Source organism: Neomonachus schauinslandi, chromosome 6, assembly GCF_002201575.2.
Source record: "Neomonachus schauinslandi chromosome 6, ASM220157v2, whole genome shotgun sequence".
NCBI lineage: Eukaryota > Metazoa > Chordata > Mammalia > Carnivora > Phocidae > Neomonachus > Neomonachus schauinslandi.
In genome coordinates, this window is record NC_058408.1 from 129,252,441 (window position 1) to 129,270,562 (window position 18,122).

The following is an 18,122-nucleotide window of genomic DNA, read 5'->3' on the forward strand; positions in this document are numbered from 1 at the left end:
GAGACTGCACCCAGAAACAATCATCCTGTGGCTGGAGCCTCTCACCAGGACTTGCAGCCCGAAGCCTCCCTGGGCAGCAGGAGCTATGCTGGCCCAGCATTCATGCCCTGGTAGGGCTGAGACAAGGTGGACACACCCAGGCCCTCTGAGGCTTGAAGCTGGGGAGAAAACTCCCCGCTGCTGTACCCCAAAGGTGGCCAAGTGGGCTGTCAGCCAGCAAGGCCATCCTAAGCACCCTGGGCAGGCCCAAGCCAACTCTACCACTTGGCCCCACTCAGCCCTATGCAGACGGAGCTAAGAGGGTCCACATCTCTATCCGTCTCTGCTGGCTTGGTTACTTTGCACATCGTCCATTTTGGTTTCTTTTGGGTTCTTCATAAGGAAAACTTTTGGAAAATGCTAACCTCTTTCAGTGAGCCAAGGGAAATTATTTGGCTCAGGCCTGGAGAACCGAGGAAGACTTACTTGTTCTGCTGGAACAGGGGTTAACAAACTTTTCCTGTAAAGGGCCAGAGTCGCTATTTTAGGCTTTGGGGGCCATGAGGTCTCTGTCAAGACTACGACCTTTGCTGTTACGGTACAAAAGCAGCCCCTCATAATCTGTGGAGGAGTGAGGGGGCTGTGTGCCAATAAAACTTTACTTAACAAAACTACATGGTGGGCTGGGCTTGGCCCATGAGCAGGGGCTTGCCATCATCTTCCATGCTCGAAGATGAGGGCTATCAGAGAGGGGGAGCTGCCGTCTTCCTCAATGGGGAGATACCCCCAAATCCTAGGAGAGAGAGGTGGGGACCCTTGGCCCACCTAGACTAAAGGCTCACAAGATCTATGCTGCTCGGAGGATTTTTTCAAGAATTATCTTGAAGGACCTGATGCCCTTCCAGGCCCTTGGGGTTTGGGAATTTGGGAAGGCGGGGTGGGGGGTGGGGGGGTTGTGGAGCAGGACAGGAAAAAATCCCTCGGCCTCTGGAAACTGAGCCCCACTGCTAAGTGTGGAACAACCCAAGCTCATGCCCACCCCCTGCACCCCCCATAAGCAGGCCTTCCCTTCGCTCTCCAAAGGAAAATGGGAAGTGGACCAGAAACGAGCCTGTCTTTTTAAAAACATGATTTATTTCCCAGTCCCCTGGATCTGCAGAATTAATCCAGTTCTGCTGCTCCCACCCCAAATCTCTCCCCACTTTGGAGTGTCTTGTCTCCAGCCCACCCGAGCAAGCCCTCACCCAGGGTGGGAAGGACACCCCCCCCCGCCACCCCACCTCCTTACAATGAACAGAGGAGACACCCTGGCTCACAAACCCTGGCCCTCCAGCCAGGAGGCAGACAAGGCTGCTGGCTGTGGGCTGGGAAAGCAGAGACAGAGGGACGGAGTGAGGGAGCAAGGGACAGGCACAGCCAAGTGAGCAGCTGTGACCGACACAACCCAATGGCTTCCTGCCCTCCCCTGGTGGCAGAACCAAGGGCCCCACACAGCAGCGGCAGGGGCAGTGGAAAGCCAGGGGCTCCAGACTGGGAATCTGCACAACTGGTTTTGCCGAAAACCAGCTCTGTGACCTGGGGCAAGTGGCTCAACTTCTCTGAGCCTCAATGCTCACGTCTGTAAAATCAAGCATTTGGGCCTAGCAACAACCGAGGTCCTTGTGTGATGTTCTAGGCTCTCCCAGCAGAAACCTGCTAGTCTCCATAATGCAAGTGCTCCACAGCTGAAAGGAATCTTTCTAGAGAACTAGACCACCTTTCCAGGGAAAACCACTTAAACATACACTCAGTATATGGAAACTCAAGTGAAAAAAAAAAAAAAGCAATTCATTCAAGAGGCACAGAGGGCAGAGAACTGAGGCAAGAATTCTTTTAAAATCTCGCTTCTTGTGTTTACCCTGCCACTCAGCTCCCTGATCCTGGGGCATTTAGCCCTTTCTCTGGGCCTCTTTTCCTTCGGTACATTGCGGATAAAAATACTTACCTCGTCTTCTTTGTAGGGTTGTTTTGAGAGTGCAATGGCCTAATGCCTGTGAAAGGTTCTGGACGGGGAGGAACGAGGACAGAGAGAGGGAGTGGGTGATGGGGACAAGCTGGTGACTGCAGCAGTGTGGGGGGGGGCAGGAGGTGTGGAGATGAGGCCCCTCCCTTGGCCCTCCCATGGCACTCCGGCCCCTCCCACGGCCCTCCCGGCCCTCCCACGGCACTCTCCTCCCTCCCACATCCCTCCCATGGCACTCCCGGCCCTCCCACGGCCCTCCCGGCCCTCCCACGGCACTCCCGTCCCTCCCACGGCACTCTCCTCCCTCCCACATCCCTCCCACATCCCTCCCGGCCCCCCCACAGCACTCCCCTCCCTCACAAGATCAGCCAGAATCCAGGCCCTGAGAAGACCAGGTGCCTGCAGCTCCTGGCCACATGCGGTGACCCGAGGATACTTCTAAGATGCTGAACCTGCTTCTTGTCAGGTCCAGGTGAGTATGAGAAATCACATAACAATCGCACAGGTGCCCCTGCCTGGAAGGAACCCCCAACCAGGAGACACCCAAGTACTACATGAAAATACACCTGGATGGAGCCAGGTTAGCGAAGGGCCTGGGTCCTAATATGGTTTCTTTTAACCTTGAGTAACTCCACAGCAGTGAGAAGTGGGTTCAATTTGCCCAAATCTAGTCTCAAACCACGTTTCCAGGAATCCTTCCCTGGTGTAAAGCAAGTCCCACCCATTCAAACTAATAAATCCAGAGTGGGCCGTGAGCCCAGGGGGGAGAGACAGGAGAACAGCATGAACTCCTTGGAGAACGAAAGCCAAGCAAGAGCTCAGGGGACCAGGGCAGGGTCACTCACCTCACCGGCCTCCACAGCCCAAGCCCCAGGGCCCCTGGGAGGGGAGGAGAAGCAGGGACCCCGCCAGGGGCCCCGAGTGGAATGAACACCCCCGTCTTCTCCACGTCCTTGCATTCTTCCAGATCTCCGTGTCCTTGAGCTCCCAAGACCTCCACCTCCTTGGGAATTCCATTGTTCTTCCTTCACTGTAGCCTTGAGATCTGCTGGAGCCTAGTCTTTCCTCCCCGTTTATACAACTAATCTTCGAATTTCCTATAGGCTCCACATTTCTTTTCCTTTTGGACTAAGCCGCTTGGCCATAGCAGGAGGTGCTTACTTGGCCAGGAGCAGAATATACCCCCTGTCGGAAGCACTGTCGGGTCACAGGCATGAAGGAGCTCAGGTCTTTACAGCAGCCCTCCCAGGCTAACAGTCCTTCGCAAAGAATAGTTCCTTTACAAAGAAGAAGTAGTGTGGCCTACGTGATGTGTTCACTTGAGGGGGCCTGAAATAGGTTCGGGAAAAGCACTGCACAAATTAAGATGGCTAAGAAACGAAACAAGCAATAATTCAAACATGAATTCCAATCCGAAGCCACATGGGTGCAAGTTTGGGAGTGTGTACGATGGTAAGGCATGTGTGCTCCCGCTCACATGGTCAACTCCTGCACCTGATCCAGGGTGAACGGCAGCCTCCAGCTCATCAGAAATACTTACGGCATGAAAAAAAAATCATGCCCCTGGACTGCAGCAGTGAGGGATTAAGGTGGCAGCTCAGACCCCTGGCCCTGCCTCCTACTCTCACAGCCTCCAAAGCAGGGCTCACTTCAGGTGCATGTGACCCAGGCTACCCCACAGGGCCCCACACTGAGAAGGGCCCTGGACTTGGTTTAATGCTCTTCTGTCCCTCATTTGAAATCCTGAATCATTTATGAACAAGAGGCCCCATAATTATGTAGCTGGTCCTGCCTAGGGTCTGAGGTTTCAGGGCCACAGAACTCTGAGCTAAATAAATAGAAGTACTCAAGAATAAATTTAGTAGGGCTGGATTTCTGATGCATATCATCTTGAAGACAGAAGGCAAATCATAAGTGGGAAGACCCAGCCATTGTCTGTCTCCAGGTCCCATCCCCACCAACATCTCTGGCTTCTTGGTGGTATCCCAAAGGCTAGAAGGAGCATGTGGGGACTCAGGACCACAGAGGGAAGAAATTTGCCCAAGATCACACAGCAAGTGAGTGGCAGGGCTGGGGCTAGAAAATTTATACCAGTTCCCACTTTGTAACACTCATGCTAGGTACTGTACTAAACATTTTAATTTAAAATGTTTAAAACACTAATTTAATCCTTATAACAATCTGTATTTTACAGATGCAAAAAGTGAGGCTCTTCCCAAGGAACAACAGTAAGACTTGAGCCAGACTTGAGCCCAGGCAGGCTGGCTGGCTGGGAATTGGGAACAAAGGGGCCTAAAATAGGGGACTTCATTCTCTGGATTCTCCCCCGCCATTGGCTAAGGGAGGCTCATTATTTCTGTTGCGCTTCTCTTTGTACATGCAGCCATATTCCTACTCATTTTGCTCTCAATAAGAAGGGGTCTGCCTCCTTCCCCAGGAGCTGCCCTTCCGGGAATCCAGAGTCTGTGTGGGGGCAGCCCAACCCCGGGCGGGAATGTACTACTGACCCTCGGGCCACTGAGCTGTGCAGTCAGAGAACAGTCAGTTTCCCTGCTCAGGTGGGGAATGGGGTGTGGTGGGGGCTGGGACTATGCCTGGAGCCCTCCCACAGCCCCTCAGGGACTAAGTCTGAGGGCGCCCACCTAGACCATCCGGGGCCCGCAGCGCCAGTGGGTGTGGGCAGAGGGGCCATGGATGCCTCCGGGAACTCTGCAGCTGCCCAAAGGGGGCTGCCCTGCCAGAGGGTGGCAGGCAGATCCGCTGCTGAAAAGATCCAAAGCATCCTGGTTAAAGACAGGTGCTGTGGTTAGTCAGAGGAGCCGTGGGTGGGCAGAGGACAGAGGGGTGCTGGGCGGGGAGGCCAGCGGGGTTCTGAGCCCCACTCCCAGCAGCTGCTGCCTGACCCCACCGTAGCCCCTTGGGCTGGGTCTCCCTCTCAGTTCTTAGGTTCTCACCTCGCCCCATGCTGGGGCGGTGGTGTGCAGAAAAGAGACAAACTTAACACTGTTCCGAGTTCCAGGATCCTAGCCACCTCCCCACTCCCTGGGGTGGTCTGCCTTGGTGGTCCTCTCCCACTTACTGGGATATCCCCCTCCCATCAGCTCCCCCAGCCAAAGCCAGGCTCTGTGAGGACGAGGCAGCAGCAGAAACAGGGGCCAGTGGAGTGGGATGAGGTAAGCAGCTGCTGCGTCCCCGGGTCCTGGGCCCCCTGGCCCCCCAGCCCCCCAGTCCTGTGGTCCGTCTGTCTCCCTGGCTCAGTCTCCACTAGAGCCATGATTGAGTGAGTGATGGAGATCAACAGCAATGGACCCAGGACCAACATTCCCATCCCAGGGCTACAAAAAGTGCAACGTCTTGTTTTCTCCAGACTGGACTCTTGCGATCTGATTATCAGTGAATCAACGGCCAATAATTTAATGAGCATCTACCATGAGCACAGCAGGGCGCCCTTGGCTATGACAAACTGACTCTCCACCATCTGTCTCCAAGCTTGGGGCACAGGGGCACGCATATTTACCCAGGCGCTCCTGTCTATGTCAGGAGTCACGGAGGTTTGGGAGGGAGGCGCCCTCACCCACTTGCCTGGCACCTCAAGTGCATCTTCACTTCCCGACGCTGCCCAGACCCAACTGGAGGGCAGGCTGAGGCCAGACACAGCATGCTGCACCTCAGGTGAGGGTCTGTGGGGGGCGATGAAGCAGGGAGGGGTCCCAAAGGCCTCACATCTATAATGAGACCCTCCTCTGGGGCAGGACTCACAATGTTTCAGCTGACTTCCATTGGAATGGAACGTGGGTGGGGCTGAAAGGGCAGGGGCTAGGGGCAGAGTTCACTCCTGAAGTGAGATTGAGGCTGCGCCATTTTCCAAGGTCTGCCAGCCTCCCTCATCTTGCCCTGGGCAGGATCTCTGTATTGTTCACCAACTGTACCAGCTGACTCCAGAATGTCTGGCTAGCGCTGTAGTCCTAGCAAGTATCTGGCACACAGTAGGTGCTTAATCAAAATGTGTTGAGTCTCTCCAATCAGATCTCAAGTTCCTTCACATTCTTAACCCTGTCACAGCACCCCGAACATAGTAGGTGGTACCCAATAAATTTTTAGTGGCTGATGGAAGGGTGCATACTCATTACACTCAGTCCCAAGGGCATTGTGGGGAAACTGAGGCCCAGCTTACCCCACTGCCCTGGGGTCCTCTTGGCACCCAGGGCCCTGCATATTCTCTAGTCCAGGTTTTGCCCCTTGAGCCACATACAGGCCTTCTCAGGCCAGGGTAAGACCCTGAGCCTCGCTTGTGCTGGGCAGACAGGCTCATGGAAAGCCCCCCGGCCCAGGCCCAGCAGAACGTCCCTGGAAGGCTCTGGTCCAGCATCTGCTGTAAAGCCCTTCAAAGAGATTATTTAAAAAATTTATCCATAACCAGTATGGTCTATGGCAAGATGGATGTTGCAGGAAATGGGAGTCTGAGCAAGAACAACGGGCTTCTCTCTCATGTCTGCTGGGAGCAGGGCTCAGCGGGGCTGGGAGCAGCCCCTCATAGTGTGTGCCGGCAACCCCTGGGCCTCTCCGCACCCCCATCCCTCTCTTGCTCTGCGTGGGTCTGGACCAATCCCCTGAGCCCTCAGATGCCACGTAAACAGAACAGTGTGAGTGTGTGTCTGTGCGTGCGTGTCTGTGTGTGTCTGTGCATACATCACTGCTTGGGAAATCCCCACATCTGGTTCACACGTGACCGAGCTGTTCCCAGAAGGCACAACTGGGAGGGCCTGGAGGACAGCAGAGGGTCAGGAGTGTGTGAGCTCTCTGGGGAGCCCAGAGTTAACCCTCTGGCACCAGAGCTCAGGATCTCCGGCTAATGCTGGTCTTCTCTCCCCAGGAGAAGCCAGGAAGGAGACTGGTGCCCAGAGGGCTTTGTCCGGGCTCATTACACAAGTGGGGGAAAATGGGCCCCCCTCATCTTCACCTGCAATATGAAAGGCCTGCTTTTTCCTCTGTCCTATCAATCATGGTCAATCATCAACCACTGGGGAGACTCCCTGGCTGGAGAGTCCTTCCCCAACAGAGATAGTCGGATTTTAATGAGCACCTTGAGGTCCCGGGCACCTGGCTAGGGCGAGCATGGCCCTGGAATTGTATGCTCTTTCCACAGGCAACGGTGTGTGTCCCCCTGGAGACAGCTGGAAGCCGGAGTCCTCCCAATGATAAGGAAAGGGTCAGAGGTGGCCAGCAAGTTCTCTCCAGCCCAGGCACACGGATTCATTTTATAATTAGAGCTTTTTAAGCTTCAGCGACATTAGCAATCGAGTGGCCATCTGCGACAGCATCTCTGAAATAGCGCCACCAGTAGGTACTGCAGGGATATGGAAGACGAGCCTCAGCCTAGTTTAGAAGACGTGGCCCCGCCAATGCTGAGACCGGCCAGATGTCCTCTGTACAGCCACTCTCCCTCTTCTCCAGGCTGACTCATTTAAAAACCTCCAGGCACCGGGGTGGAAAGCCTTGCTCGGCACCCCCAGGCAGGGCTGTGTGCCTCCCACGGGCAGGCTCCCTCGCGCTCGGCCCCACCTCCGCCACAGCACTTGGACGTTGTAGCGTAACTGCTGTTTACTTTCCTTCCTCCTCCAGCCAACTGACAGTCCTGAGGACGGGGACCTCATCCTACCCGTCTTGATACCCCACGCCTTCCACGGCAGGGCCTGGCAAACAGGTGCGCGGATGGTCGCTAGAGAACTCGACAAGGCAGCCAGGGCAGAGCCAGGGAGGTCAGCTACGGGTCTGGCAGGAATGAGCTCCTCCCAGCAGGGAGTCCAGGACCAGCATCCCTTCAGAAACCAGCTTCCTATCAATTCAGCCTGGAAGGGTGCCCCCGCCCCCGCATCCCCCTCCCCCGCATCCCTCCTCCCCCGGCCCTGGGGAGAACTGCCCTGAGTGTCCACTAAGCTGTGCGCTGAGAGCAGAGAGAGAAACCGAGGTCATCAGGGAAGCGGAGGAAAGGGCCCTCTTCTGCACAACCCTGTAATCAAATGCAAGTGAGAAGCGGTGGAGAGCTCTTGGCACCATGAGGCCCCAGGGAGGGATGGTGCAGGGCACAGAGCTGACAGACCAGAAGAACTTGTCCCATCCTGAAAGATCTGCCTGAAGGGTGTTACATCTGCATGTTTGCTCGGTTTCCCCAGGGGGCCACTGCCAAGGTACAAAGACAGTCTTAGTTTGGCCTCTGGTCCCCAGTCTGTCATCACAGCTTTATAAGGACCTCACCCTCCTGCTGGGGACACTTATGCACCCAACCCTGACCTGGATCCAACACGAGGGGAGAGGCAGCCCCCACACCCCTGTGGGGTTTCCTCCAACCCTGCACCCGTTAGACCCCCGAAACAGGGTCAGGGGAAAGGATCGCCGAGAGATGACGGCTCTTCCTTCTGAGCACAGGGACGTGAAGGGACCCTGACATGGCCCAGTTTCCGAGGTACAAGACTCCAGTTCTAACCTTAACAAATACATCTTCGTCCCAGTTGCCTGGGTCATGCGTGGCAACGACAAGATCCAGGGAACAAAGCAGAAGGAGTCAAGGAAAAAGGCGTCCCCGCCCCCCGCAAATGTCTAATTTTTACTGAAACTTTGGAAAATTTTTCTTTGCCTTCACATTTCAGAACTGACCAATTATAAAAAGGCCAGGAGCCAACTAATCACACACGCCACATTTCTGTTTCTAAACAAAGTAACCCTAGATCAGAAAAAGGTGCTAAAACAATAAGTAATGAACATTTCCCCCAAATCTTTGTTTTTCCACTGGCTTCATCATTACTGGAAATGTTGCTCTTCTGTCACATGCCCATAAACCAGAAAGCCGAAGGGAGGAATACATTATTTTCTGGCCGAGGGCTGCGGTGGGAAGCCTTTCTTTGCTGGACCACAACGTGGGTGTTTCCTACCCCCAAGAAGACAACCTTTTGGAAAGAAAAGGCAGACGGAGTCTCGTCACTGCCTCCTGATGAGGCCAGCAGGAAGGCCAGCGCTTGGGCAGGCCCCTGGGCCGTTCTCCAAGCCCGGACTGCTGGACCATCACTCTCTGTCCCCCAACGGGTCCCCCTTCCCCCTGGTGGCCGTCTTACCCACTTGGGAGACAGCTGAGGGCACCTTCAGGGCCAGCCCCATCAGTCCCGGGCACTTCTACCCCGAACATCGCCATCAATCCACGCGGATGGCCCATCTCAGGTCCGAGCCTGGCTTGATCTCACAATCCCTGGAGAGCCCATCAACACTCCCGGGCCCCGCCCGCAGAGAGGCTGATGCGGTGGGTCTGGGCAGGGCCTGGGATCTTGTACTTCAGCGAGCAGCCTGAGCACACCTCCAGCCTTTCACTTGCTGTTCAATTTAGGACCATCTTTCTACTTTCCTAGCAGAGGAAGCTGCGAGTCTGCAGCGCGGGGCAGAGAGAGGCTCGGCAAGCAGGGCCAAGGGAGCGGGGCTAGCTGGGGTGCGCCGGGGGATGCCAGGAGCCCTCCGCGTGCCTCCACCCCGGGCTCCGGGTCCAGGCCAGTGGGGCAGTGGGGCCGCGCTCCCTCTGGCTGGGGGAGGGGTGGCGCGCGCGCGCGCACACACACACACACACACACACACACACACACACGTGAGCAGCGCGTTCACTTTCTCCATCCCATCACTGCCACATGGGCTGTGCGTGGAGCTGCCAGATCAATCCGCCTCCTTTCATTTCCAATTAGCTGACTTTGAACTCCGGGGGTGACATCAGGCTGAGGACCCGGAGCCACGAAAATGAGAATTGTTTAAAAACACCAGCCCCGGTGAGATGTGCCAGAGGGCAATGCCTTCACGAGACACGTTCACTTTTGGAACGGGCTGTCGGAGGGTGCCAGGAATGTCTTGGCCGTGTTCGCCAAGCAGCCTGGGCCTTTCTCACTGAGGATGGGTGTCCTGGGCAGACAAGAAAGCCTTGGAAATTGCTTTGAAAAGTCTTGCTGATCTTGCCTCCAAAGCTTCCTTTCCAGACTCATCTCCCAGCCCTCTCTCCACTCCCGCCAGGCTGGACACCTCTCCTTACCTCAAATTCCTCACCCTGATTCCAGCCTCTGAGTCCTCGGCTCATGCCCAGCCCTCCCACCACAGTGCCCACCCCTCTGCTCATCCCCAGCCTCCCCCATCTTCCTAGCCCTGTCCCCTTCTGGTTGACTCCCACAGCCTGTGGATCTGCAACCTAGCCTGTCTTGCATTTGTTAATGAGTCCTCGACACTATCCTGCTTTCTCAGTTGAAGCTCGAGTTCTATGGGGCCAGGGACAGCAATCACTTAAGAGAAATGAGAGACTCTAGGAGAGCTGCCCTCTGGAGGGGAGTGAAGGCTGCTGCTGTCTGCTCTGTCCCCTCCCCCTGTGGCTGGGGAGCAGGTCAGGCCTGGGGCCAGGATAGGGCTCCTTGCCCTAGGGGGCCTTCATCTTGGGGGGAGGACAGCCCCAGAAGCCTTACAGCCCCACTTTCTCCACATGCATCATAATGGCCCTACTCACACCTCTGCCTGGTTCCAGGGCCTAGGGGCAGTGTGACCTGCAGGGGACCAGTTCTGCCCACTCCCACCTTGGACAGGCAGAGCCCCTCTCTTGGCGTTCTCTACAGGAGGAGGGTAGACAAACTTTAAAGTAGCCAGTACTTACAGGCTTTAAGCAAATCCACTTCATTAAAAACCAAATTCATAAAAAGATAAATGAAGAGGATAGTGGTCGCATCCTGTAAAGAAACCTTTTCCCCAATTAAGAATACCTGACGACCAATAAGGTCCCTCTAGATGCCTCAGTGGTATTCTCTTGGGCCAGCCCCATCCCAGTCTATGGACCCTCCCTCCTAGAGGCCTTCAGAGCCCAAGTCCTGGTCACCCTTGGGCCTTGGCTCAGGATGGAACAGACTTCAGTGGAAGAGGTGTGGATCAGAAGGGCCAGATTCAAATCCTGTGTCTACCTGGCCAGGTGACCTGGGGCAAGTCCCTTAACCTACCTTTCCTGGTCTATAAAATGGGGACAAGACCATCTGCCCAGGTTGTTGCAAGATTTACTAGCGATTATGAGATGGTGCACACTCCACCTTCTCCTGTCTGATTGAGAGGGCTCACTTCTTGGAGGAGGGCAAAGAGCAAAGCCAGGGGTCTCTCCTGTTTGAGAGCTGGATACCTATGATACTGTCTCCTATTCATAATAAAAATGGCTTAACCCTCAGCGAGCGTTTACTGTGCCAGGCACAGTCTTGGAGTTAACACTTCATAGGTAGTAACTCATATTCAAGCCTCAAACAACCTGATGAATCGTCATTCCCATTTCACAGACAAGGAAACTGAGGCACAGGGAAGTTAAGGACTCGCCTAAGACTACACAGCTGGCAGGGCTGGGGCATGAAACTAAGTACTCGGGCTCCAGAATCCGGGTTCTTAACTCTACGAACGACTCTGAAGTGCTGGGTCTAGCTTCTGTCTTCTCTTGAGGCCAGGCCTCGGGCTTGGAAAATGAAAATAAATGCTTCAAGTGGGTCTTTTAACTCACGGACCAAGGGTAAGACCAACTTCTCCCCTCCTTCCAGAATCCATCAATACTTAAACCAGTAACAGGGGCAGTGGCTATCATGGGGACCTCGCTATGCGCCAGGACCTCTGCTACTTCGATCCTTACATTTAATGAGACAGACACTATTTTTACCCCCATTTTCCTTAAGAGGGGTAAAGGCATAAGGGGGTCAGCGGTTAGGGAAACTGCCAGTCACAGAGCGAACACACGGCAGAGCTGGGGTTCCAACCCTGTCCATCTGACGCCAAAACCTGAACCCTTATGTTCATGCAACATGCTTCTGTGCCCACCGGAGTAACACTGATCTCATTAACTCCGTCCAGTAAGGCAGATTTTATGATCAATAAAATGGAAGTCGGACCGAACTCACCAATTTTCCAAGGAGAAGTATAAAGTAAACAGGATTTCAGGAGGAACATCAACACTTGCCCAAAAGAACAAACTTGCAACACTCTTGAGTAACCTCATTTGCGTTCAAACGAGCTGCAGCTCCTCACAGGAAGGCTGGATGGGATGGAGCATCAGGCCCTCTGCCTGGCAACCATCCGGGGCCAAGACGAAACCTCGGGATCCGTGGCCACCTGCCCCCCCTGGCGGCGAAACTCGGAACTCCACAGCCGGGCTGGGGAGAAACGCAGCTTCCAGAAGTGAGAGGGGGGCATTGGGTCTTTTTCAGGTGTGAAGAGCACCCTCTGCTCTGGGGAGCCTGCTCCAGCCCCCTCTCAGCTCGTCGAGGAAGCCAAGCACCACTTCTAGCAACAGGACCTCCCTACCACCGGGCCCAAAGCCCCCTCACTGCGTCACCTCCGGGGACCCTCTGCACTTGGCATGGGGCTCTTATGACTTCATTTTACAGGCGTGATGGCCAGTTGTTATGCGTCAGCCTGGCTAGGCTACAGTTCCCGGTTACCCCACCACTCACTACTCTAGGTGTTGCTGCGGAAGGTATTTTGCAGCTGTAACAAAGTCTGTTATTAGTTTATTTTGAGTGAGATTATCCTAGCTACTTGGCAGGGGGTGGGTGCTGAGTCAATTAGCTGAAGGGCTCTGAGAGCAGAGCCGAGGCTTCACGGAAGACCTGTAGACCGTGGCCCTGGCCTGCCCTTGGACCTCGGACTTGCAAAGCCAGCCCCGACCATCATGTAAGCCAAGTCCTTGAGAGAAACCTCTTGATGCGTAGCTCCCCCTGGGTCGGTTTCTCTAGTTGCACCCTGACCAATACAACAGGACCGGTGAGGCAGCCGAGCTCAGTTGGAGGGGTCGGCCCAAGGCCACAGGACTGGCAGGCGGGGCTGACTGCCGCTCCCCAGCACCCACAGGAACCGCTCACACAATCATCGAAATCCAGCCACGCAGCTCACCCTCTGTTGCTGCTGGAATTCTCACGACCTCTCACCTATCTCCTCTCCTGGTCCATCTCCACTCACCACCAGTCAGAAGAATCCTTCCGAGATCTAAGTCACATCATGCCCCCACTCTCCTCAGAATCCCTTAATGGCTCTTCATCTCACTCACAGTGAAAAGTCAAAACCCTTGAAATGGCCTGCAAAGCCCTACGTGCAAAGCCCTACATGGTCTGTGCTGCTTCCCCCACCCAGAGCTACCTCTCTGCTCTCACCTTCTACCCCTACCTTGCCCTCCACTGTTCTCCACCCCAGCCACAAACCTCCCTGCCATGCCCCGAGCAGGCCAGCAAGCATGCTCCCACCCCAGGGCCTTTGCACTGTTTATGCCTTTGGCCTGGAGTATTCTTCTTCAGGTACCCATGTCACTTCTTTGCTTCCCTCTAACAGGACATTCTTAGATATATACACTTCATCACCCTAGCAGACTGCAAACTTCTCGAGGACAGAAAGACCCATCCCTATAACCATGACACCCGACACAGTACCCAACCTACAGCTGCTGGTGCTCAATAAGGCCAGCTGAAGTCTCCGGTCTCCGAACAAGCCATGCTCGGTCCTGCTGTCCCACCTTTGCCCAAGTGCTGTCCCTTGATCACCAAAGTTGCCTGTTCTCTGCCCCCAACCAGCAAAATTGCTCCTCTTCCCAGATAATTTCCCCTGATTTGAGGCTGCAGGGAGCTCTCTGTCCAGACCTGCAGTCTCATCCACGCACGTGTGAGCTCCTTGACCCAGCTGCTCCTTCAGCCAGCACGAGGGGACCCCGCTCCTAGTGCAGGCCCTGCGGCAAGGCCTTCCCTCTCAAGGTGGTGGGACGCAGATCATACACAAGAACACCCACGAGAGAGAGTGTGGTCCATGATGCATACAGTGATGGGAGGGGGCAGCTAAACACCAGAGAATCGGGGCTTCTCTGAGGTGACAATTAAGCTGAAATGTTAAGAAGGGGCAGCCGTGTGAAAGATCAGGGAACGGCATTCCAGGCAGAGGGAACAGCATGCGCTGTGTGAAGAGAACGAGCTTGCTGTGTTTAAGGAAGGGAAGCTGAGTGGTATGACAGAGCAGAGGGGGCAGGGGCGGGCATGTTGGGGGTGGGTAGAGCCTGGGGCGGGACAGCAGGCGAGGGGCTAAAGCACACAGGGCTCTGTAAGCCGGATTAAAGAGCTTATTCTGGGTGGGATGGGGCAATTTAAGCAGAAAAGCACATGATTTGATACTTGCTTTGAAGAGCTCACTCTAGCTGTGGTGTGGAGAACAATGTGGAGGGGCAAGGGTGGGAGCAGACAGACCCAGAAGGAAGCTGAGGTCTTCCTGAACAGAAGGGAGCTTCCATCATGGTGTGATGGCAGAGGAGGTTGGGTTGGCAGGGGAGAGAAAGGGAGGGGTCAAGGGCCACTTCTTGATGCTGGGCCAGAGCAATAGCATGGATGGTGGAGATGTGGGGAGGAGCAGGTTCAGCAGAGGGAAGGAGGGAGCAGAGAGAAGACTGAGGCTACACTGCCTGCCAGTCTCAGGGTCACCGGTCCTGCCTCTTCTAAGAGGCTGTAAGCTGCCTGAGAACTTTCTTGCTGTTGACTCCACCTTCCCCAGGCCTGGCTTCAAGTCTTGGATCTGCGCTCAATAAGAGACCCCTCAGAGGAGGAGGAACTGGGGCTTTGGGAACTAACAGGTGAAAAGGGATGACCAGGGAACAGCATCCATGTTCTCTGTGCACACACTGCTGCCTGGAGTGACTCTGGGAAGCTCCGCGAACTTCATTACAGAGCAGGCTGGAGCCCTGAACATGGACTCAGATCCTCACTTGGCCACGGACTGGAGGCAGCCACCCTCTCAGAGCCTCAGTGTCTCATCAGTAAAATGGGAATCCCACCGCCCACATGCAATGAGCCTCTTGGGCAGCAAATGAGAAAACATATGTGAAGTTGCCAGCCCCTAGGGGATCCTCAATAAATAATAGGAGCTAGCACTTTGGGAGAGCTTTCTAGGTTGCAGTGTTCTAAGCATGCTTGCGTATATTAGTTTGTACAATCTTCATTATAACCATATGAGGTGTGTATTAGTCAGTGTTCTCCAGAGAAACAGAACAGGATGTGTATATATATAGAGAGAAAGAGATTTATTTTAAGGAATTGGCACACGTGATCATGAGGGCTTGGTGAGCCCAAATCTGGGGTAGGATAGGATGGTAGGCTGGAGACTCGGAGAAGAGTTGCAGTTCAAGTCCAAAGGCAGTCTGGTAGCAGGATTCCTTCTTTTGAGGGGAGGTCAGCATTTGTTCTATTAAGGTCTTCAACTGACTGGATGAGGGCAACCCATATTATGAGGGGTAATCTGCTTGACTCAAACTCCAGTGATTTAGATGTTCATCTCATCCAAAAACTACCTTGACAGAAACACCCAGAATGATGCTTCACCAAATATCTAAATACCATGGCCCTCCAATGACGCATAAAATTAACCACTACAAGGTGGGTATGAATATCGTCCCCAATGTACAGAAGAGCGAACAGGCACAGAGAGGGTAAGAAATCTGCCCAAGGTCTCAGAGGAGAAAAGCAAGACTGGATATTACTGCTGTCTGGCTTCAGAGCTGCACTTTTAACCATGACACTAAGTGGCCATTATCATAAGCCAACATAAATTAAATTTCTCTCTCCATCCTTTTCCTGGCCTGAGAGTAGAAGGCAGAGAAACCAGGGGAGGCTTGCCCTGGGTGAAGCAGCCTAGGTGGGGCCCTGCCTTATTTAGGAAGCAGCATAGAACCTGAGCCTTGGTAGGGGGACCTGAGAAGTTATCTGAGCCAGCCCTTGACTTTTTAGAGGGGAAACTGAGACCCAGAGTAGAGAAGGGACTCACCCAAGGTCCCAGGGCTTCAGAAAATACTGATGATGACAAACTTATACTTGTATAGTAGTTATTACGTCCTAGGGACTATTCCACATGAACTTACTTTTTTTTTTTAAATTTTTTTTTTTTAAGATTTTATTTATTTGCGAGAGAGAGAATGAGAGACAGCATGAGAGGGAGGAGGGTCAGAGGGAGAAGCAGACTCCCCGCTGAGCAGGGAGCCCGATGCGGGACTCGATCCCGGGACTCCAGGATCATGACCTGAGCCGAAGGCAGTCGCTTAACCGGCTGAGCCACCCAGGCGCCCCCACATGAACTTACTTAAACTGCTACGTGTGAGGTGGATACTATTGTCATCTTTGTAGAAAATGAGGAAACTGAGGCAGAGTTTAGAAACTTGCCCAAGGTCACACAGAGCAGAATCTGAGCCCAGGCACAGGACACTATACCTTTGAGGCCCAAGCAAGTTCTTGGGTGGGGTTGGGGGGGGTGATGTGACACATTCCCAAGTGTGCCCCTCCTTCCCAGTTCTCCCTCCCAGGGCTCTGACTGCAAGTGACAGCTGGGGCCCATATGCAGTACGCAATTCCTCAGGTTCCTAATGCAGCCTTCCCATCCTGTTCACGCAGGAAATACCCTTCTGCACCAGTGGGTGGGCAGACCTGAGACACCCCCCCTGCCCAGCTGCCAGGAACGTGCACACATACGTCTCCTCCCACACCAGACACCTCCCAAACAGGGACACAAACACACATGAACACAGGCTCTAAGAAGATACATCCCAACACACTGGCACACACACTTCAATACCTGTGTGCCCTAAGGAGTAAACGTACCCTCACGGCATACAACTATGAAGACCCAAGCATGTCCATACACAACCCCACCTATACACACATGCCCCCCAGTACATACACCAGGGCACAACTTTCCTGGTCCCTATAAACATATAAGCAAGCACTTGCACACACAAAACATAGCAACCCATACTCAGAAACACACACAACATACAATTACACCTACCCCAATTCACATTCTATTCCTCATACATGGGCACACACACCTCTGCTGATCCACAGGTCAAGGCGCTTCAACAGATATCTCCCCTCGGGAACCAATAACTTGAGCCACGTGTTTATACATACTCCCACATCCCCGAGGGCCAAGAACCCCCAGATGGCTGCTGGTCCCATAACTCACCACCCCCATAAATAAGGGCAACACACATGTCAACACAGATCGCTTAAGTCTGCCGCCCTCCCCCCTCCCCCCCGCCGCCAGACACACACCCTAACTCCTAGGGACCACCCTCCCCCAATGAACTGTGCGTCACCCACACCCAGGCACGTGCAGAACCCCGCCTCCCCCACCCGGAGAGAATCCTTCTCTGATCCCAGCCACATCGCCCAGCGCCCAGCACCCAGCGTCCGAAGACTTGCCCCGCCTCTCTCCCTGTTCCCACCCCTTTCGCAAACTCTGGGTGGACCCTGGCACCTGTCAGGCCAATGCCAGGGCCGGTGGGCCCGCTCCCATCCAGGCCTCTGCTGCCACCACGTAGAGCCCCCACCCCCGCAGCAATGAGAAAGCGCTCAGAGCTGGGGGAAAAGGAGGTTTGCGTTGCAGGCGTTAAAAACTCACAGCCACTCAAGTAGGACCCCCTTTTCAGTCCAGGATCTCACCTTCGCAAGGGAAAAACCCTGCGTCTCTGTTAACCCCCTCATCACCGCCACACCACCGGAAGGACCCAAGGAGAAGTCACAGCAGTGCCCAGCAATAGGCACCGCAGCCCACGGGGGGAGGGGGGTAGGATCTGGCTGCCAGCGTTGCGGGGGCCCTTCACGAGACACCCCCACACCCTCCCATGCACCCACCCGCATTCCCACCGGGAGAACCCGGGGAGAGCCTGAGGGGCTCGGTGGGAGAAGGAATGAGTACCAGAGAGCTTAGGGGCCATGGGCTGGGGAGAGGGACACCTGAAGGGAACACCGCCCCGCGGGAGCGGCCGGCAAGCGGCCGGCAAGGACAAGACCCCAGAAAGTCCTCTGCAGGATCCGAGAGCGCGAGCGCGAAGCGGGAGGGGAGGTTGGAAGGAAAAACGCCCGGAGGCTCCCTTACCTGATTTCCTCTTGGAACTGCCATAGTCCCTGAAAAAGAAGCAACAACAGACAGACATGGTTAGGGCCGGGCAGGGGCGCGGGGCTGCGGGGCTGCGGCTGCGGGGCGCCCACGGGCAGGCTGCAGACGGTCCCCGGCACCACTGCTCATGTGATCTGGCTGCCCGCGAGCCGCGCGCTCCGCAGCCGCACGCACTGCGCGCCGCGCCAGCCCT

General features: G+C 54.9%; 1 protein-coding gene across 1 annotated transcript in view; it reads right to left on the reverse strand.

Moving 5' to 3' along the window:
* Positions 1 to 18,122, reverse strand: part of SH3PXD2A (SH3 and PX domains 2A) — a 237,123-nt gene that overhangs the window by 65,810 nt on the left and 153,191 nt on the right. The window contains 1 exon segment of the mRNA XM_044916140.1: positions 17,909 to 17,937. Within this exon segment, the coding sequence (XP_044772075.1) occupies positions 17,909 to 17,937 (29 nt within the window).